Source organism: Gopherus flavomarginatus, chromosome 2, assembly GCF_025201925.1.
Source record: "Gopherus flavomarginatus isolate rGopFla2 chromosome 2, rGopFla2.mat.asm, whole genome shotgun sequence".
In the NCBI taxonomy this organism is placed as follows: Eukaryota; Metazoa; Chordata; order Testudines; family Testudinidae; genus Gopherus; species Gopherus flavomarginatus.
In genome coordinates, this window is record NC_066618.1 from 66,663,046 (window position 1) to 66,686,002 (window position 22,957).

General features: G+C 39.6%; 1 protein-coding gene across 4 annotated transcripts in view; it reads left to right on the top strand.

The window, feature by feature from the left end:
- Nucleotides 1–22,957, top strand: part of CREB5 (cAMP responsive element binding protein 5) — a 348,182-nt gene that overhangs the window by 213,361 nt on the left and 111,864 nt on the right. The window contains exon 1 of one of the 4 annotated variants that reach the window (XM_050938661.1): nt 9,364–9,412. The exons of the other annotated variants lie outside the window; for them this stretch is intronic. Within the exon in view, the coding sequence (XP_050794618.1) occupies nt 9,366–9,412 (47 nt within the window). The 5' untranslated portion in view covers nt 9,364–9,365. Of the gene's footprint in view, nt 1–9,363; nt 9,413–22,957 lie in introns of those variants that run through there. 4 annotated transcript variants of the gene reach the window in all.

Consider the following 22,957-nt stretch of genomic DNA (forward strand, 5'->3'; position numbering starts at 1 on the left):
GATTTATAAACAGGTTGATGATCATGACAGAACCTAAATGTTGAAGAGAGTGAAGAATTTTGTCACTCGTGTACTTCACCTACCTTGTTGTCCACACATGCAGCCCTCCAAATAATTCACGCACATATGGATGTATAGAGGAATGTAGCTGGATGTGAAGCAGCACCCAGGAGTAGATTTCCTGTGAAAGTAACAGCAGACAGAATTAACATTACAGATTGTGGCATCAACAAGCTGTCTGTTTTTACTGTGGCATTCCTGAAATCCCTTTCAATGACCCCAAAAGTTTTGCAAGATGATAATGATCCTTAAGTAACGAATGTAATTAGAGTAGAATGGTATGCCAATGCCAGGGAGGGCTTCTGAGTTCAATGGGATACAGATGCAGAATTCCTCTGATGAGTGACAGCAGACAGCTGAACAATTCTATTTTCTATATAAGTTGTGATCACAATGTCTTTATTTTACTATTAAAAATGGTCTAAAAGATTATTTGCAGAATTTTATCAGTTGAGGGAAATTCCAGGCCAATGCATAAGAAATAGGTTCTGGTAGTATTCCCAAGTGTTTCAGTATCTGATGTCCTTCAGGAAAGGAGCTTTGATAAAGAGTAGTAAGATCTACTTCTGCGTTGCCATTGATGTTTATAAATGTTCACTCTTTATAATCTATTAGCAACTGTGTGGAAGTGCAGCCTATGTTGGGGAAGTTACCTTATATTAGGAGAAAGAAAGTTAGGCTCAGATTCTGCTAGGTATTTAAACATGTTCCTAGCTTGAAGTGAATTCAGTGAGTCTGCTCACATGCTTAAAGTTCAGTATGTGCTTAATTACCTTGTTGAACTAAGGACATTATATTTTACTAGAAAAATGTTACATAACCATTGAAAATACATGTTATCGGGCATATCTTTAAAAATAGGCATAAAGACATTTTTATATCTCTCTGTGATGCTTGAAGAAGTAAAATGAGGTCCATATACATTGCCTCTCTGGGTTTCAGTCTTTTAGATGAGAATCAGCCCAGTAGCCTGTATGTGTTTTCCCAATCATTCAGTCCTAAAAATATGAAATGTTCATATCAATATTAGAATGGTCGGTATTTTAAAAATATGGTACCACTTGCCTTGCAAACTGTGGGAATTGAGGATATTCATCCTTTTCGCTACCCGCTCCCACTTCCTGGGCAAAAGTGTTGGTGAGCTCCTAAATACACAACTTAGTGTTGCTGGAATCTTCTCAGTTTGAGAAAAGGTCACTGGTAAAGTGCACAAATGGTTGCATAAATGCAAATATAAGAAAAATGTACCACAAATAGTGCACAGGAATTAGGCTTCGTTTTTACCCCCATTTTATATAGTAAGTTGGAAGGTAGGCGTTTTTCTTATTAAAATAAAAATATGTTCTATCAGTTAACAGTTTTTGTTTGATCAGTCAGAGAGCTTAAATTCTTAGGTGTCAATTTGTGACGTCCTTACTTACGTTGGAGAGCACTGACTTCAGTGGGACAACTCCTGTAACTGCTCACCATTGCAAGTAAGGGGCTCACAATGTGACCCTAACTGGTGGCTTTATCTCAGTGCTCTTGCCAAAAACCTTCTTGTTTCTCAGAAGCACAGTACAATGGTAAAATAGGTAAAACAGGTAAGGTATCTAGACATGGGATGTTTGACATAAATGAATTCTGAACTCTGCTGGGAAGCTGATGGATGAAGCCACGTAAAAATGATGTCACTAGGATTCATGCAACTCCTTATGTGTTAATAAGAATCATTGAACGACAAAGAGATACTATTTATGGGACCAATCCAGTACCACTGTAATCAAAAAGAGTGCTGCCATTAACTTAGTGGGTAGAATCAGGCACCTAGATTGTAATGTTCATGCACACTTATGGCACTATACACATACTAAATTATTAATAATTGAAAAGTATTTATTTTAAAAAAATCCTTTGGCATCTGAACTGTATCATATTTTCTAAAAACTCTTTGTTAGTTGGAGGGTTGTGCTGTCATGGCTTCTGAAATACAAATCAGGTTCAGATTGCTCAGATTGGAATCCAATAAATGTTTGCTAATGGTTGATGATGGTCACTGGTACTCATGCAAGAAATAATGAATGGCCAATTGAATTATCAACAAAGGCGGCACTTCTTTGGAAGCAAGCAAACTAATGTGCTATTACTAAGGATCAGATTTTGTCAGGGATATTTTTAGTGAAAATCACAGACAGGTCACGGGCAATAAAAAAAAAAAAATCACGGACGCCCCTGACCTGTCTGTGATTTTTACTAAAAATATCCCTGACAAAATGGGGCGGGAGGAGGGTCCAGTACCCACAGCAGCTAGGCTGCTGTAGGGTCCAATCCCTACCCTGGCAGCTGGGCAGCTGAAGGGGGCTCCGGCCCCCCTCCTCAGCTAGGCTGCTGTGAGGGGATCCTGCTGCCCACCACGGCTGGGCAACTGTGGGGAGCCCAGCCACCTGGGGGGAATGGGAACTCTGGGGGACCCCCAGGGACCTCTGGAGTCCCCCTGCTGCCCAGATGCTAGGAGCTGCTGGGGGCTTCCTCCAGCAGCTGCTGAGAGCTATGGGGCTGCCTACTAACAGCAGTTCAGCCCTGGGGCAGAAAATGTCACCGAGGTCACAGAAGTCACAGATTCTGTGACCTCCATGACATAATCGTAGCACTAGCTATTAGTAGACAGTGCCTTGAATTTACAGTGCCAAAGTGAGAGAGACCTGAGTTCCAGAATTTGTTCCTCACCCCATTCCCCAACAGGAGTTAAGTCCCAGAGGTTTGCCTGATTTTTAAAAAAACACCGGAATATAAATTTTATTATTATTATTATTATTATTATTATTATTATTATTATTATTATTATTCAGTCTAAAGGAATAAAACAGGTTAAAGAAAACCTATAATGAAAAAATGTCATGGAAAGACTAAAATTAATTTTAGAGTCTGATCTGGACTGTTATTCAATGCTCACTCCTACAGTATTACTGATCTCCTGTGCTTTGCTCCCCAGCTGAGACTTGCCTTATGGCATTACTTCAGTTTTTGCTCTCCCAATTTGAGGTCAGTTCTCTTCTTCTCTGAAGTACACTGGGAGGGGATGCAGAATAGAGCTGGGCAGGAAATAGTTTTCCCATCCTGCAAGTATTTCCAAGCGTTTAAAAAAATTTCCTGCTGCAAATTGGGATGAAAAGTCAAAATTGCAAAAATATTTGTGATCCCAAACACTCCAACATTTTGGCAGTTGTTTTGGGTCCATCAAAATGTTTTAACTTATTTTGAAATTTTGATTTTGATTTTTGTCCTCCCCTTCCCCCCAGCTGAAGCTTAGCTTAAGTTTTGAAATGGAATCTCATTTCAAATTGGAAAACTGGAATTTTTCAGGGGGGAGGGATAGCTCAGTGGTTTGACCACTAGCCTGCAAAACCCAGGGTTATGAGTTTAATCCTTGGCGGCACTTAGGGATCCAGGGCAAAAATCAGTACTTGATCCTACTAGTGAAGGCAGGGGGCTGGACTCAATGACCTTTCAAGGTCCCTTCCAGTTCTAAGAAATAGATATATCTCTAATTAAAAAAGAAAATGTTGATATTAAACATTTTGAAAGTTCTGAAAAGTCACCAAATCCAGTCCTGTTTCACAGTTTTAGTTTCAACAGACTGGCATTTTTTTATTTAATTTTTTTTAAATCCTTGAAAAATTGCCAGCCAGCTTTCATGAGGAAACAAATGCTATTTCCCATTTTTTATGAAAAACAAGATTGAGGTATTTGAGATAAATGACAAAAGTTTCCTAGAGTGAGAATAGAAGTAAGTATGGTCCTTATTACGGAGTAGTATACACTGGTGTAAATAAGTAACTCCATTGAAGCAAATGGAATTATGCTGAAACAAGTGAGGGAAGAATTAGGTCTCACTTTGCTCTTCATAAACACTAATTACATATCATTTTTAACAGTGGGTGTTTACCTTTGTCATTTCCCCTTCCCCAGTTCTTGTGCAGTGTGCTGTCTGGTTGCCACTGTTCCTATCAGAGGTGATTACATTTCTTTGCTTTTTTATATATATAGTCTGTGAAGTGCTTTGGAATCCTTCAGGGTGAAAGGTGCAATAGAAATGTAAACTGTTACTATTTTGCATAAATCGCTGCATTATTTGTTGTAAGCATTTGTGGTTTACAGCTGTAATAAAATAACTAGCTAGTTGGACAGACTGACTGACTCCGTCCAGAGTTCTTCACTTTCAGGTCATCAGCTCAAAGCTGGCCCAAGGCTATTTGGCCTATGTTTAATGAGTAGGTGATGTTTCATTCTGTTTCCTAGTTGTTAAATGTCCACATCACAAAAAATGCTAGCACAGTTGTCATTAACTAGTTTAACAATCTCACCTGAGAGGTTAAGAATGGAATGGGCTAGGAGACTTAACTACTCTCACATCCCTAGAGGTTGTCCCTTAAGGTCATGGATGAGGTTAATGGTGAAATGAGGGGAAATTTCGCTGCCATTCGTGCCTGTATTGTACATATTTTGTGGACTATTAAAGAGCATCATTTTCCAGGACTATCAACCGTACACCTTTCCCAAGGGGTGTGTGTGTGTGTGTGAGAGAGAGAGAGATGTGGTACAAACAAGTTTCATACAATACCGATATATTGGAAGTTTGAGAGTGTTTCCTGCAAAGAATATTTCTTGCTATTTTATTTTAAAACAATTTAGGGAGTTTACAGAGAGACATGCTTTACCTCTCTTAGGGTTCAATCTTGAAAAGTGCTGAGCACTTTGACCCTGATCCAACAAAAGAAATACCTAAGTGACTTAGGAGGCTAAGTCCTATTGAAAGTCAATAGGAGTGATGCTCCTAAGTCAGGTAGATGCTTTAGAAAGTTCCACTTTCCCAGTGGAATTTTAAACTTGTGAGTAGTTCAGGTGAAGTACAGTGGGTCCACTCATACTTAAATTAAGCACATGCTTAAATCCTTGGATTAGGGCCAGAGGCCTCTGTATCTTGTGAAATAGAGCCCTTAAATATAGGCACTTGGGCAGACAGTTCCTCAGACTCTGTCCACTATAAAAACACAGGACACCCAAGTTGAACCGAATGCTGAATAACACCACATGGGTTTGCAGTGGTCTGTGACTGGAAAGGTTCACTGGAAGCAATTTGCAAAGAAATCCTTAGGAAACCACCTGGATGGTTATTTTAAATTAAAAAAGGAAGAAATGCCACTTATTAAAAAAATAATTTTTCAATGCTAGGTTTAAGGCTCTGTACATATGATAGTCATTAAAGCTTATTTAACCCTAAAATGATCTGGCCTCCTTAATTCCACAGGGACTGTAAGGATCTAGGTTTAAAAATGAAAAATAATGTCTGGATGACAAACATACCTTCTTCGATATGGAATAATTGTTATTCCAATCAAGCCCATAAAAAAGCCAAGTAGTGTATACAAAATATATAATAAATACAGTTTTACACTATATTTAGGGCCTTATCTTTTGCCCATTGCCAATGATTTCAACAGGCACAGGATCAGAGCCATTGAGTTTGTGGGTATGCCCATGCATATATGTATTTAGAATTGGTGATTTATCCAACCACATTCTCAGTCTATTTTCACAACTTGTTCAAGCAGTCCATACAATTTCCTTATTATAATATTGCTGCTTTTGAGATAATCCTAGTGGGCCCTGAGATCTGAGCTCTCAAAATTCAGATGTTGTTCAGACTGGAACCTTTTAGCAGAAGCAGTGAATTTGTCATTTTTTTGTTACACCAAACAGCTGTGGTGTGCCTCACCACCCTTTCCCTAAGGATGAAATACGCTGCAGGGAGGGTGTTGTAAGCATTCCGGAGCTAGCCAGCTAAGCTGGAATCATTGCTGGACTGGCTTGGGTACTGCTTTGAAGAATTCTCCCATTAGAATTAAAACATCCCACAACTCCCAACACAACAGGCCTATTCTTGAGTGTAGCCGACTGCTGAAAACATAAGGATAGTGGCAAGATGGGGGGAAGAGAGAAGAAAAAGAGGCTAATAAACAGATAAAAAGGGGCAGCTCTTGTATGTGAGTGGAATTTCCTCTGAGTACAGGATATTCTTTATCATTGACTGGTCACAGGAAGGAAAATGGGAAAACAGTGTTTCCTGTAAAGGAAAAAAAAATCAATAGGCCTTGAAAATACCTGAGATGGAAAGAACGTTTTGCATTTCCACCAACAAGTACAAATGTTTTTTAAATTCCTTTGAAACATGAACTTGGTATAAAAACAGTTTGGCTCTCAAAATGAGACTTTATTTGTACACGCACCCTATTTTTTAAAAAATTGTCTTCGTGTGCTGTCCAGTCCATACTGGTCTTATCTGTTCATTTTGAGAAATCTCTAATTCATGAGAATCTGTTTGAATCAGTGCTTTCTTTCTTTCTTTCTTTCTTTCTTTCTTTCTTTCTTTCTTTCTTTCTTTCTTTCTTTCTTTCTTTCTTTTAAAAAAACTTATTTCAAGGAGCTCTTTCCTTCAGAGACAATATTTCTGTAAGTATTAATGACTTAATGGACCACTTAGCGTTACCACATTGTCACGGTTATACCCCTTTAACGGAAGAAGATAGCCATAGAGGGGACTGTGGAGTCTGCGCTTGATTTGGGCAAACAGAATTTTCTCTTACAACTACTTTCTGCTTAGAGTAGGTGGCTGAACTATGGGCCTTACTCCTGTAAATAATGTCGTTGGAGCCAATGGGGCTAGTAATGAGTAAAGGCTGTAGGAGTGGATACATGTGCATGTGCAGGGAGATCTATAACACCTCAGTGATTAGTATAATAATTTTTCTGTCTGCAAATATTTGCCCTAGTGGCAGCTCTTCTCTTACTATACATGGATCTCAGCCTCTGAGTTTATGCCTGTATCAAACCTTTACTTCCTCAAAAGTTGGGGGGTAGGGTTCTGCTTTGGGACCACTCTTGTTTATAGCAATCCCAATGGCATAACTGAAAGGCAGATAATGAGGTTAAGCTGTGTAACCCAGAGCTGCAAGTGTAAGAAAACAAAATAAAATGGGAGTGAGAGGGAAAGATGAGCTGTTGCAATTTTGCAAGAAAATTAATATAGCTATTTTTAAAAGGAGGAAGAAGAAAAGAAAAAGGATTGGGATTAAAAATAAAACAGCCAGAAAGGCCTGGAATTAAAAGAGAGCTTTTGGAATGATCTAACTTTTGTTTTATTACATTATAGAAGACAAAAAAAATCAATAGCTGGTAATTCAGACATAAATGAATTATATAGGCCACTGACACAATGGACTAAACTTTATAACAACCACATCTGATGCCGTCAAGCCACAGGCTTCGGTGGCGCCAGTAATAATTATGGCTGATCACCTCTAATTCAGTGCTGCTTTGCTTGATAAAGGTGTCACTCAGCATGGCTGCAGCATCTATATCGATTGGGGATGTCACGCAGGAGGGCAGCCTGCTTTCCCACTTCAATGGGACAAACCACTGCTTTTTCCCCTTCTCACCCTGCCTGTGTCCTACACTGATATGCCCAGAAAATTAATCATTTAAATTCATGACTGAAACCAACCAAGCTGAAATTAGCAGCCTTGACCCCTGGAAGTGTATATCTTTAAGAACATTGATAGCCATAACAGCATCCTGGGAAAACTTCGCTACTTAACAATAATCGCTATTGCTTTGCAGCATATGGGGCATTAAATGGCTGGAGCTATCAATCATTCAGCTACAAAGAGCCATTTACTGCCAAGATGCTTCTAAGCATTAGAAAATATTTTCCTATAAAATGAAATCGTAATATGAACAAAATATCGTTGGCTTTTGTATTTTCACCAGATTTTATGAAATCTGTCCCCCCGCCCCCACAAGTCTTTTGTAATACTGAAATTTACCCTGAGCTGTCCAATGAAGTGATAGGTATGGAAAAGGTGGATGTGGCTGGCAACTCAGATGTCGGTAAAGGCTTTTCTGTTTTATTTGTATAGGGGTGTTTGAGCTTTCTGAGCTGCTTGTTGAAATTCTTCTCTTGACCTGTAATTAAAGAGGGCCCATTCTGGTTATCCTTGCAATGTTCTAAGCGCAAGTCATGCTGATCTTTCTGTAGTTCCCTAATTTACGTTTTCACATTTGGCATATTCAAGGATAATAGAGTGATAGGAAAATTTAATGTTTCTTTTTAAAAACACAAGCATTGCATTTTACAGTGGAGCTAGGTTTTTACTCCATGGATCAAAAGTAATTGTGACAGAACAGTAAAAGAAACCTCAGTGTCGTTAAGCTACCCTGATAGACACCTGGTGTGTTTCAGCCCTTTGTAATATAGCTGCTAACGTTGGAAACACTTGTGTCATATAACTACAATATTTCACTTGAAAAGTTTCCTCTGTTTTAAGCAATCTTTACCAGTTCCAGTGTATTGTCCATTTAAGTATATGGAATATTTCTTAAGCTTGTAGAAGAATCTCTTTAAGTTCAAAACTGAATACGTAGTGGTGCTGCAATGGTATGATTGAATACAGTAGGGTTTGGTGGTTGTTTTTTGTTGTTGTTGTTGCTTTTAGATAAAAGAGTCTGAAATTCTCTAGAAAGAAAACACCTGCACATTTCACCTCACTGACAGCCCAAAAAACTCAAACAGAGCCCCACAATTACCCTGCAAAAATGAGGGGGGGCTGGTTTCAAGCTCTTGCCAGGTTTACACAGCTTGAAGTCAGTGGAGTTGCTCTGATTTAATGAATCAAACCTGTAAAAGTGCAAATGCCTATATTGAATATCTGTTCCCCCCACACCCTAAAAGATCCCCCCCACACTCAAAATTTTCTCTTCTCCACTCCTTGTCTCCCTTTCTCCTTTGCCCTCCCTTCTCCTTTCCCAATTGCTCTTTCTCCTTCTTGAGGTCCTGAAACACATGGGCATTTCTGTGTGTGTAATATCTTCTGATCAAAACCAGTAAATCACTGACAGCCCAGTTCCCCGGGTTTTACTCTGATTTCGCAGGCAGCTGCTCTGGCCATTCTGAGGCGGCACTGTTTCTTTCTCTGTTTACCCGTTTCCAATGGCAATTGCACCACCAAGTCTCAGTACGTCTGGAACTTGGCCTGGGGCTGTTTTGGTTACATTGAAGTTTTTGCTTCAGTTCTGCCAGATTTAAATGGTGACTTCACCAGCACTGAGCTAAAAAGGAGAGCAGGGAGGCGGGAGGTAGTGTAGAGAGAGAGAGAGAGGGCCAGAGCATTACATCATCATTTGGACTGGAATCAAATGGGAAGGATATGACTCACTCGGGCTAGTTAAGCTTTGGCTCAAGTTCTACATACACTCATTCCAGGGCTCTCATGTTCTGCACCTCAGCAGGGAATTCAGGCTCAGTGATGTCCATGAGGTTTGTTTTTAATTTTCTCTTCCTTTTCTGATTTCTATAGACTTTTCTGCTGCCCCTCCTTCTTCCCTTTCTTTTCCTCCTGTTTCTCGATCCCCTCTCCTGCTCTCCTTTTCACTTTGCTAGAGTTTTTTTCTGGTGAGTGTAACCTGGACTTGTAGAGCAGAAGATGGTTTTAAAATGAACCAAACCCAAACAAGGAGCAGCAAACTCAAGAGAAGTCCCCCCCGCATCACTGTGTCGCTCCTAATCGGAGGAGACAGGGAGAGAGTTAAAATGCAGGAACCAATCGCTTGAATGGTGATGTAATGCTGGAACTGCAGGGTTGTTAAGTAATGTGAGAGCAAGGGGGTCAGGGTTGCAAAGCATTTACCTGCTCCCAAGGGGGTTTAAGTTTATTATCAATTGCAGTGACTGTAACTGGCTTCAGACTGCAATCTCTAATTATTCACAGACTCTTTTTTATCTTTTATTATTAAAAGTAAAACTATATTATGGTGTTTTAAAAAATGTGATATTATCACAGCTGCAAATTATTTTCCACCAGGGTTTTGATATTTTTTAAATGGTTTGAAATTGGATGTCTTTTTCACAAAAAGATAAAGGAAAAAAAAAGGAAAAGGAAAAGAGCAAGCGAGGATGGTTCTTTAAGTGTAACTGGTGAATTTGTAACTGTATGAAGAGAGCAGCTTAGCTGCTGTCTAATAGAGCAAGTAAAAGGTCTTACTGTTAAAGATACTCTCTAGAAAATAAATCATTTATGTAGCTCATCCCTAGGAGCCTTGGAGCTCCACACTAATGCCTGTTGACATCATTCTGACTCTGTTTGCCTTTTTTTTTTTTTAAACTAACGATCGCTGAGGCCCCAAGCATACAGAGTAAACCACATGGACATAAATTGCACTCATCGAGTGCCACATGGGAGTCTGTGGGGCTTTATGCCTACCTGTGGCTTTCTTTGCAGGATGAGGGCCTTCAGGTGCTTATATTTGTACTTCCCATGAACAGACTTCAAGGCATTTTTCTTGAGACTAACTGTGTATGGAAAAATGTGGTCTTTCCTCGGTAGATTCATGGTGTGCAGGTGCAAGTACATAACCATTCATGTGGGACAAGTAGGAATTAACATTAAGTACATAGCTATCTGTATGGCGCTTGCACTTAGATGTGGGCCGAACAAGAGATCCCTGGTATCTGTAGGTGTCCTCAAATTACTCAGTCTCCTCACAGGAGCTCTGAATCAGGTTTCTGTGTCAAAAGTTGTCTGCCATTATGATACCATTCCTGGAAGAGACCCCCTCAGGGACTTTACTGATGATGATGCTAACAAGAATAGTGGCTTTCATTGGTTCAGCAGTAGACAAGGGACCCAATTCCACAAAGCACATCAAAGTGCTTTGCTGAATAACTATGGTCTTAAGCACTGGCTTAAGTGCTTTTCTGAACTGGGACCGGAGTAAGTAAAATATCAGATACTGTTCTCAGTTAAACAACAAGGAGTCTGGTGGCACCTTAAAGATTAACAGATTTGGGCATAAGCTTTCATGGGTAAAAGTTGCATCTGAAGAAGTGAGGTTTTTTTACTCATGAAAGCTTATGCCCAAATAAATCTGTTAGTCTTTAAGGTGCCACTGGACTCCTTGTTGTTTTTGTGGGTACAGATTAACACGGCTACCCTCTGATACTTGTTCCCAGTTACAATCATGAAACCCTAGTACCCCCTCTGGGGCCAAATTTAACTCCTGATCTTCTCCTGGGTCTCCAGATATCCTGCTGCAGAACCTATCTATAATTTTCCACACAGTAAACATGTAGACACATTTTCATAAATGCCCTGATTTTCAAGCTGGATAATTAGCCACGCTCATGTGCCAGACTTGTACAGTTTTAAAGGCCAGCCTGAGGCCACATTGAATATTTGGCCACTAGTGTGCCACATACAATACAGATATGCCACATGGGTCACATTCCCCAGCCCTCCATTGAAAGTATGGGTCTTGCGGTGGGGACTTATACTGCTTTGAGAGTTCCAATAGGAAGTCTGTCTGACTTGTATTTTCTCCTAGAAGCCTTGGGAAGTGCACACTGCAATGCTTATTGTAGCTCCACCACTTTTTAGGGAGATGCAGTGTGTGATCCTCCCATGCCTGACCAGTTCTGGTAGATGGCATTGCCTTTCCCTCATCTTTCCTCTCCCTGCCCCTTTGAGAGGCAGAGGGGAAGACGAGACAGAAGAGACTGACTGTCAGGGCTTGTGCAGTGCCTGCTTCCTCCAGGCACACTGTGGCTGGTCTTGTGCAGAAGTACAAAGTAGAGGATGACTTGTTGTATTATCCTCCCCCTCTTGTGCACAGATACAGGCCTTGCCACAATCTGTTTGCGTCTATACAGATACCTATCCTGACACACATACTGTGTGCATGTTATTTCCCTTATCATAATGAAATGCATATAAAATGTATTATACAAGCCAGTCTAGCAGTCCAGTGGCAACACATTGCATTACAGAGAGACAGAGAGGTAGTTTGGATCTCATGTATCTCAAACCATCAGGGACTTGTAGTGCTGAGAAAGCAATGCACCACATCCTCTATAGGGCTGGGGGAGCATATTGTATTGCTCTTAAGAAATACCCTATAACTGATGCATGTAGCCACACTGATGGCCTTCATGGGGAGCTGCATCCACCTCACAGTGGGCTTGAAGTGGGTGAAAGGAGTAAAGGGGGAAATCCTGAAGACTGACCCCTCCAAAAAATACATTGCATGTCAGATATCTGTATTCCTGGTCACTTCTGCTGCTAGAATAAACTTACATGAGTGTAACACAATAGAAAAGGAGATTGAATCTCTCTCATGTATATCCCAACAATAAAAGCACATGACTGATGAGATGCAATAAACATTGCAGTGTGCACTTCCCAACTGCTCCCAAGAAAAATCAAACAATAGTAGGAAGGGTCCAAAGTGATGGGGGCTCTTGCAATGCAAATAGATAGAGGACAAAATATTTGAAAGTAGCTACTCTTTTTGGATTCCTCCAGTTGTTTGGGTGCCCAGCTTGAAAGACCGTGGACTTGATTTTTAGATGTGCTGAGCACCTGCAACTCCACTTGATATCAATGGGGATCGGCATTTCTGAAATTCAGGCCAAAGGTATTTCAAGCTGGGAATCCAAAACGAATAAATACTTTTGAAAAATGTCAGCCATGGTTATTAGAGCTGTGCAAAACTTTTGCAAGGAAGCCTGAATTCACAAGGTTTCATGGTTCATTTTTAAAATCAATTTCTTAGACGTTGATGCCAGACACGAAGAGTCAGCCAGGCTTTCTCTTCTCACATAGGTGCTTTCCCCCACAGGCCCAGGGTGTCTTCCTTATCTCTAGTTGTCTTCTGTACAAGGGGGGTAATGGGTCTGAAAAAACCCTGTGGCAAAGTATTCTGGGATGGCTGGCTGGGCAGCTGTCCCCCTTCTTTAGTGTTTATGGAGCTAGCAAGTTCAATCCATTTCCAGTCCACAGAAGCCATGTTTAGGGGAACTAACTTGCTGCTCAGCCACTTGGCAGCAGCAGTTCTCCAGACACTACTTTTAGTCATTCTGATAATGACTGCCCTAACTTTTATCTCCGCTTGGAGTCCTCATGTTAGCAAATGAACCACATTAAAAGACAATTCCAAGGACTCCTGCCCCATGTTTAGTGTTTAAATTAGAACTGGGCAAATAACTGATTTTTCGGTTTGGTGGCAAATAATCAGAATTTTTTTTTGTCATTTAAAATCAGTAAATCAAAATGTTTCATTTAGCAAATGTCTCAACAAGACATTCTGATTTTTTTCAGAATATTTTAATAGGCTTTTTGTGACACGGAGTGGGGGGAGGTGAGGGGTTGAAATTGACATGGTTCGCTGAATGTTTTGGTCAACCCAAATGTACATTTTTTGCTGAAAAAAAAGCTTTGGCTGAAAATTTTTACTGAGCTGTGCTTCAAACTTAAATTGGTGCTGAATTGGGAGGCAGGCAGTGGTCTGCTCTGCTGATGAGAATATTTTCTGTGGATTGAGGAACTAACTTGGTGCTATTTCCATACTGACTTGACTATCTTTAGTACCCCAAGAACTGAACACAAGAGAGTGAGCCAGCCAACTTCTACTGTCCAATAGAATCCATGAGAGGGTCAGTTATAAAGTTCATCAGCTCCCTGCTCTCCTCCACAGTTTGACTCCAGGTAAAGGGAATCCCACAGATTCTTAGTGAAGGGGGTTCTCTGGGAGAGCAAGTGGGAGCTGATTTTGCTTCGTAACAAGAAGATTTCACTGGATTTGTTTCAAGATTTCAGATTTTTGTAAATCCAGAATTCCAAGTGAATATCAGGGTCTGCCATCATGATAGTTTCGCAAAACTGGTGTGTTTTTTGCACACTCCTAGAAAGTATGCACTATTGGCCTGATTTTCACCAGGGTTATCAGTGTGAATCAATGGAGTTATACAAGTGCAAAACTGGTATGTAATCAAGAAGGGATATGAGACCTATCCCTTGATGGCAACATATTCTAGCATTAGAAAAGGTTTAGAAAAGGGCAACTAAAATGATTAGGGGTTTGGAGAGGGTCCCATACGAGGAAAGATTAAAGAGGCTAGGCCTCTTCAGCTTGGAAAAGAGGAGACTAAGGGGGGGATATGATAGAGGTATATAAAATCATGAGTGATATAGAGAAAGTGGATAAGGAAAAGTTATTTACTTATTCCCATAATATAAGAACTAGGGGTCACCAAATGAAATTAATAGGTAGCAGGTTTAAAACAAATAAAAGGAAGTTCTTCTTCACATAGCGCACAGTCAACCTGTGGAACTCCTTACCTGAGGAGGTTGTGAAGGCTAGGACTATAACAATGTTTAAAAGGGAACTGGATAAATTCATGGTGGCTAAGTCCATAAAAGGCTATTAGCCAGGAAGGGTAAAGAATGGTGTCCCTAGCCTCTGTTCATCAGAGGATGGAGATGGATGGCAGGAGAGAGATCACTTGATCATTTCCTGTTAGCTTCACTCCCTCTGGGGCACCTGGCATTGGCCACTGTCGGTAGACAGATACTGGGCTAGATTGACCTTTGGTCTGACCCAGTACGGCTGTTCTTATGTTCTTATTATATTTGGTGCTAAAATTATTTTCATAGTTACCGTTATCTTTGTCTTCACAGTAAATTTTTCTCCCCTTATCCCTTCTCTGCCAAAGTTATAGCCAAGTCTTTGTGCCATCTCATGGAATGAGAATTTCTCTTCTATAACAACATTTTAGGTGCATAATTTAAAAAAGCATTCAAGAAAAATCAGACACAAAGTCTCTAGGAACTTTAAGCTGCTGCACCAGTCGTTGTAAGGGGCAGAGTACACTCCTACCCACATTTGGCCAGATCTTGTAGCCCTGGGTGTGTTGGAGTCAGAGCAATTCTCATTTTGGGTAAGGTAGTGATGATGGGAGCATGAGTCTCACCTTTAGACCTCCATTCAAGGGAGCACACAGACCAAATAGTGTCAAGTGCCTACACTGGTGATAAAGGGACAGAGGAAGGTTTCTTATGCCTTTCCCCTCCATACCTCCGCCATGAAAACTACAGTTAGGATAATAAATTAAGTTACTTTAGTATTAAGAGACTGCTAGGTCTTTCTCTGCACTTAAATAATAGATGGACAAGATAAGTAGATGATTGACTCCTTGCAACCAGATCCTGTTTGCCATAATCCCTTTAAAACCATTTGGTACTCATCATAATAATGGTAATCTCCATGAATTCATTTGGTGTTAATGTGGATGCAGTTTATAATTTCAAAACAGTAATTTTGCCATCACTGTTTAGTGTTTATTAGTATCCACTTAACTGTGTTATTCCCTCTCTACTGCAAAAGCACTTGTCCATCCTTTAGTTTTCTCACCTAGCTGAAGTGCTGGTTCTCCTGATGGGAATTTGCTCCTGTATTCAGATTTATATTTCCCTTTATCCCAAAGAAAGATGGAGCTCTGTGGAAATGCTCCAGCTGGTAGTGACTTTCTGCACCCTGTCACTTATTAATGCCTTCCACTTCAAAACCAAATGTCAGGGAGCACATGTCTTCCTGCTTACCACTCAGATGGCATTCCTTCCTAGATTTCCTCAGAGACATAACCTCACTGCAGCCTTTTATACTATTGTCTCAGAGGGTGGGCTGTTAGGAGACACAACCCTTTATCTTGGCTTGGAGACAAAATATCTGTTGCCTGCTAGCACATTCTCCCATGTGTGCTCTGTTTATGGGTGGAGTGCACTGTCCCACTGCCCAAACCGTTTCCAGTTTGTCCGGCCAATTCTGGAGAGGGAATAAAATATCTTGACTTAGGACCTGATCCAAAGCCTGTTGAAGTGAATGGAAGTCTTTTCATTGACTTCAGTGAGCTTTTGTTGAGCGTATAAAGCTCTTCTCTCTTTCTTTCCCTAAACACCTGCATCTTTGCAACTCTTCCATCTTCAGGACGTGTTCTTCTGGACAGCTGCTTTGTTTCAAAGATGACCCAATAGATTAACACAAATTTTGGATCACTACTAATAGTTGGGCACCACCCTTCCCATAGCAGGTATGTCTAATCTTAAATGTGACATATAGAGTCTGTAATACATTGCTTCCTTTCTTCTTCTCCTCCAAACAGATTGTAAAGCCTTGATTATCAAATAGTGGAGCCTAATGAAATGCAACACTTGGTCTATTTTGTTTTGTAGAGTTCTTAGATTCAGACACAGCCAGTAAAATATCACCTACTCAACAGAACACTTTTGGTTCCAGACCCACTGCCATAATTAATTTTGTGCCTTGGTGTTTCATTATAACCACAGCACGAGGTTCCAGTGTTAAAATGAGTAACAGTGGTATGAACACCCTGGTTAAAATCCTGAAAGAAAGACACAGCTTTCTGCGCATCAGAATTACAATCAGGCAATTTGATAGGCTATATCAGTAGATAAAAGCAGCGAAGAGACCTGTGGCACCTTATAGACTAACAGAAGTATTGGAGCATGAGCTTTCGTGGGTGAATACCCACTTCGTATTCACCCACGAAAGCTCATGGTCCAATACATCTGTTAGTCTATAAGGTGCCACAGGACTCTTTGCTTCTTTTACAGATCCAGACTAACACGGCTACCCCTCTGATACTCAGTAGATAAAATTACTCTTCAAAGTGGGTATTTTATGCTGCTCTTAAGTGGTACAATATTTGGAATACATCTTATTTTTGTGTAGCACCTTTCATACGTCTATCACAGGGCACTTCATGTGTCACAGCCATTTCTTCTATTCAGTCCTACATATTAATGTTGTTAGGTACAATATTACCTACAAAAGACATTTATATACTTAGGGTAGAGTTTCTGACTTTGAATCCAAGATAACTGTTATTATATCACATGCTCTACTAGGAACTATTTCCTGCAGTTTGCAAAAGACAGCTAACTAGATGAAGAGAAAGATATTGGGTCACATTCTCTCCTGTGCCTGGTTGCTACTCTGCAAAGGTCTTTAGGGCTGTGCCCATTTACAGTAGAAGAAAATTTGGCCCATTTTCTCTTACCCTGTCTCTCCCTTGACTATAGAAATCTCCATTTATCTGAAGACGATTGATGTCTTTGAAACAGTTTGAATAAACAGGTTTCTCCTGTAAAATATATATAGAAATATGAGTGACCGAGAGAGCAGAATAATTGAGGCTAAACCTACACATTTATTGGACAACTACTGTGTCATGAACTAAGATGTTGCTCTCTCTTCTCTCCTCCTCCCCTATAACACATTGCTTCCTTTTTTCTTTCCCCATCTCCTCCAAACAGATTGTAGAGCTTTGATTATCAACTAGTGCAGCCCAATGAAACATTCCAAGTGAAAGTGAGTGTAAGCCTTGTGAACCCATACTAGAAACAGTTGATATGATCCTTTGTGAACTAAATCTACAAAGTATCACACAGCTTCAGTGGAGGTAGGATAGCAAGGTGCTTGGAGAATTAGGAGAGCAGACATCAGTATTGGGTGGGTAGCAAGGAGGGAGAGAGCAGCAATAGCAGAGCTGGTTGTCTGGGAAGAAGGGCATTAGAGATTGGTGGGATTGCAGATGGGGCTAGGGATGAAAAAGTAACTAACAAGACGTATTTATCTCAATCATTTTGCTCCTGTATTTTTTGTCTATTGTCTGCCTGTCTGTCTTGTCTGTTAACAGGGCAAGAGCCATGTGTTTGTATGTATCTGTGCAGCGCCTAGCACAAAGGGGCACTGATTGGGGATTTTTGGTCATTATTGTAATGAAAATGATCATAATTAAAGGTGCTGCAGTGACGGTATTTGACATTTACTATTCTAATGCTATTCATTTAAATTACAGTAAGTGAGGAAACGGTTAAAATAAATAGGAGAAATACTGATAGATTTAAGGGGGTCTATTTTCTCATCAGTGGATTTGTGGGCAGGTGAGATACAACTGTAACTTTTATTAGGGCTAATGGAAGTTTCCTGCATAAATCCTCAATAGTAGTGAATTCCCGTTGGTGAAGAGAAAGTGAGACTATCTAATTTGCAAATGCCCTTTAATGATTTGAAATCCTTGTCCTAGTATAAAAATCTCACCACTACTCCTGGCAGATGGTCTCCATTACAATTTCCTGGGGAAAGTTTTCTAAGGTTTTTAATACTCCACTAGTGTTATCATTGGTGGGAGACCTGGAGTAGAAAAGGCTCCAGCAACTGCAGCATTTTTTCCACCATTATTTCTGACCCTGCACAGCATAGTAGAGCTGAACTGACAGCCGCAATGGTGGAATTTTTTTGCAGAAAACCCTAGAGTAGCCAAGGCTGGTAAGATTTGAGAATGTTGAATGCAGGGCATCTCCCAGCTGAGGCCTTTACACTGCATTGCAATTAGGGCTGTCAAGTGATTAAAAAAATTAATCATGATTAATTGTGCAATTAAAAAAATTAATCACAATTAATTGCACTATTAATAATAGAATACCATTTATTTTAATATTTTTGAATGTTTTCTACATTTACAAATATGTTGATTTCAATTACAACACAGAATTCAAACTGTACAGCATTCACTTTATATTTATTTTTGATTACAAGTATTTACAATGTAAAAAAAGCAAAAGAAATAGTATTTTCTATTCACCTAATATAAGTATGGTAGTGCAATCTCTTTATCATGAAGTTGAACTTACAAATGTCAGATTATTTTCAAAAAAAACCTGCATTCAACAATAAAACAATGTAAAGCTTTAGAGCCTACAAGACCACTCAGTCCTACTTCAGCCAATCGCTCAGACAAACAAGTTTGGTTACATTTGCAGGATATAATGCTGCCCAGTTCTTGTTTACAATGTCACCTGAAAGTGAGAACAGGCATTCACATGGCACTATTGTAACCGGCATTGCAAGATATTTACATGCCAGATGTTCTAAAGATTCATATGTCCCTTCATACTTCAACCACCATTCCAGAGGACATGCATCCATGCTGATGATGGGTTCTGCTCAATAACTATCCAAAGCAGAGCAGGCTGGTGCATGTTCATTTTCATCATCTGAATCAGATGCCACCAGCAGAAGGTTGATTTTCTTTTTTTTGGTGGTTCGGGTTCTGTAGTTTCTTCATCTGAGTGTTGCTCTTTTAAGACTTCTGAAAGCATGATCCACACCTCATCCCTCTCAGATTTTGGATGACACTTCAGATTCTTAAACTTTGGGTCAAGTGCTGTATCTATGTTTAGAAATCTCACATTGGTACCGTCTTTGCATTTTGTCAAATCTTCAGTGACAGTGTTCATAAATCAAACAACATGTGCTGAGTCATCATCCGAGACTGCTGTTACATGAAATATATGGCAGAATGAGGGTAAAACAGAGCAGGGGACATACAATTCTACCCCAAGGAGTTCAGTCACAAATTTAATTAACTCACTGTTTTTTTAATAAGCACCATCAGCATGGAAGCATGTCCTGTGGAATGGTGGCTGAAGAGACATATAAATATTTAGCATATCTGGCATGTAAATACCTCGCAACGCCGGCTACAAAAGTGCCATGCAAACGCCTGTTCTCACTTTCAGGTGACATTGTAAATAAGAAGCAGACAGCAGTATCTTCCGTAAATGTAAACAAACTTGTTTGTCTTAGTGATTGGCTAGACAAGAAGTAGGACTGGGTGGACTTGTAGGCTCTAAAGTTTTTTAAACTGTTTTGTTTTTCAGTGCAGTTATGTAACAAAAAAAATCTACATTAGTAAGCTACACCTTCACGATAGAGATTGCACTACAGTACTTGTTATGAGGTGAATTGAAAAATACTATTTCTTTTATCATTATTACTGTGCAAATATTTGTAATAAAAAATAATATAAAGTGAACAGTCTACACTTTTTTTAAATCAATATATTTGAAAATGTAGAAAAACATCCAAAATATTTAATAAATTTCAATTGGTATTCTATTATTTAACACTGTGATTAATCACAATTAATTTTTTAATCATAGTTAATTTTTTTTTAGTTAATCGTGTAAGTTAACTGCGATTAATTGACAGCCCTAATTACAATTAAATTCCTTTACTATTTAGTTGAGGGCATAATCTCCTCCATTCTCCAGCTTTCTATGTGGCCGTGAAAAATATCTTCTTTTATCTTCCCCACTTTTTTGGCTTAGAAAACCTCATCGCCAAAATTTGCCTGCATCTGTAACAATTCTAAGTTTGAATGGGATTACTGAATCAAATTATGTTTTTAATTTAGACTTGTTCTGGGCAATGTCAATCCTGCAAGGCCCCAGTCCTGCAAACACTTATGGATGTCCTTATCTTGAAACTTTCACATCAGTGTTTGCAAGATCAGGGCCTAGTGGCCTTGGAAAAAGGTATATGGAAGAGACTTGGGGAATGACTTTTCTCCCTACCCTTTCAGAGTATTCAGTGGGGAACGCTTAATGTGTCCAGTCCTGCCAAGACCTCCACACAAGAGCTCCGGTTCACTTCAGTGAGAGTCCCATGAATGAATGAAGTGTAGGGTTGTGCCTTCTGTGCAGGTTTGCACTTTTATTTAGCATGAGATAGTTTAGAACTTTTCAGAGCTGAAGCATCTGTCCAAGACTTCCTACTGTAACTAGTTATTTTGGTGCCTCAAAGGGGCCTGCATTTCAGAAATGCTGTATATCCCCTTCTGAAAAGCAGGTCTCTAAAAGGAGTCTCAAGTTGGGCACCCATATTGCTAAACACTTTTCAATATCGGCCTAAGGAAGAATCTGAGATTATTTTTCTTTTCTCTTTTTCTTGTGGGATGAATCATGAGTTAATGAAGAAATCCATGAAATTCCATTTAAAAGTTGGATTCTGTTAGTCATAAAAATGAAGGTTCTTGGGGTGAGACAAACAAAGCACATTAAATATAGCATTTAGAAGGGATTTTAATGGACTTTTTTCCTCAAGAAAGATCACAATGGAAAAATATGTAAGCTTAAATCTTATAGGAAGTCTGGAAAAAACTATTGGATTTGCAGGTGTATTTGCATTTCTTAAATAACAAGGTCTCTTTTGTGAAAGCAGTTTGGATTAGTGTTCCCCAGCAGATGATATGAGAATGCCATTTGGTTGTTTCTCTCTGCATTGATCCTTGACACATTATTTTTTAAAAATATTTTTTGACTGGCTGAAGCGTGTGTTCATGTGATTTTGCCTAATGTCAGACTTTCCCATTTTTCTTGATCTGGAAGGGGACATATCGTGTTCCAGGACATCATAAAAACGAAATATTTAAAATATGTTTCAAATAAAAAGAAGAAGAAATGTTTAACTTAATAAAGATGTGAGATTAATTTACAAAGGAAACGCTGGCCATGGACCAACAGCAAGCCAAATATTTTGCCAGCAGTTTGCAGTTCAGTCATCCTTGCATATCCAACCTCCATTCATACCCCCCCTTACTTTTAGAAGTGAGATCTGTCTGCTTTACTTTGAGTTGAATAAACTGATTTTGGTTTACTCAGTTTAAGAACAAAAATAGAGAGGGACCAATTTTATTTCATTATTCCCAGGGGTAAAGCAGTCCTAGGTAATTACAATCACTGTGCTGTTTTCTCTGTCTTAATTTAAGAGGGGTTTTGCACATAGGATTTTGCACAACATAATCAAATAGTTTGTGGTTTGGCCAACCTCAGCTAAGTGTGACAGCAATGTGAGAAAGGCCTTCAGAAAAGTAGGACTGTGGTGATATCATGCAAGAGTGAGTGAGTGGAGCTGCTTGCCGGTATATAGGTAGTTTGGAGTTCTTCATATTTAGTGTAAAGACACAATCATAAACCATCCAGTGAACAACATGTCATGCGAACCTATGCGCTAAGTGGCATGCTTCTCTGAAGCAGTGAATGTGGGTTTCAGTAAAGTCTGTTAGCAATAACAAGTACTATAGAAATCACAACATTGGTCACACACCTGTGACCAATACTTCTTATTTCTGTAGACTTTTCTGGCAGTGTTTTTTTTTTCCTCTTGCAAATAAGCATGATTTATTTCCTAGCAAATCCTTTTCAAGAGAAAGCATCAAAGGGTTTTAAATAATGCACTTTGGGTTAAATAAACCCAAACCCAGGCTAAGACAGTCAGTAATTAGGAAAGTTAAATTGGGTGCATTTTGCTGGTTAAATAAATAAAAAATTCCTCATGAAAAAGTAGCATAGTAAAAAGACTTTATCAAGCCACGATTAAGTATTAGTGCCTTTGATCACTGCATTAAATTCTCTGTTCTGCTGCTTTTTGTTTTACAATCAAACTTAAGATATTTACCTATGTTGCTTTAAATACCTCAACTGTCACCTACAGCTATCAAAATCATCACCCAGTTACTTGATTCAGAGGTATTGGACTACAGACCAGTTGTTCTTGTTCATACATTGGATTGACACCTGCCCTGTTCTTCAGCTGCTCTGAACTTGTAGGTTTGCTCAATTTTATATCACTGCAATTTTGCAAATCCTACTGGGCCAGAACAAGTTTGCCAGGTTGCTTTTTTTAACAATAATGTTGCCCCTGGGTTTGGAGGAGCTGATACATTTTTCAGTCAGTGTGGGATTTTCTTTTTTAAACTTAAGGGACTTGATTCATCCCCACTGGTATGGAGGGTGAGAAGGGTAAACTTCCCTCAACTCCAAGGACTGGCACAGTTTTCTTTGCCTGAGGGTAGACTCACCGAAGAAAAGTGCAGATTGTTTTTGCATTGCATCCTGCCAAAGGGGTTCTGCCAAGGGAAGGGCAACTTTAAATCACAGTCAGGGCTTCATAGGAACTTTGCTGCCCAGAGAAGAAGCTGAAACTGCATGTACTGTGTCTGCCTCAGCTAAAGTCCTTTTTGGAGCGCACCATCCACTCCTTGAGGCAGCCCTGGCTGCTTGAATGGTATGGTGGTGTAAGGGTGAATGTGCCTTGAATTAAACTGTGTAAATCTGAGTAACTCCAGTTTGAATCTGTCTGTCTCATGGACTGGATTACTCAGGGG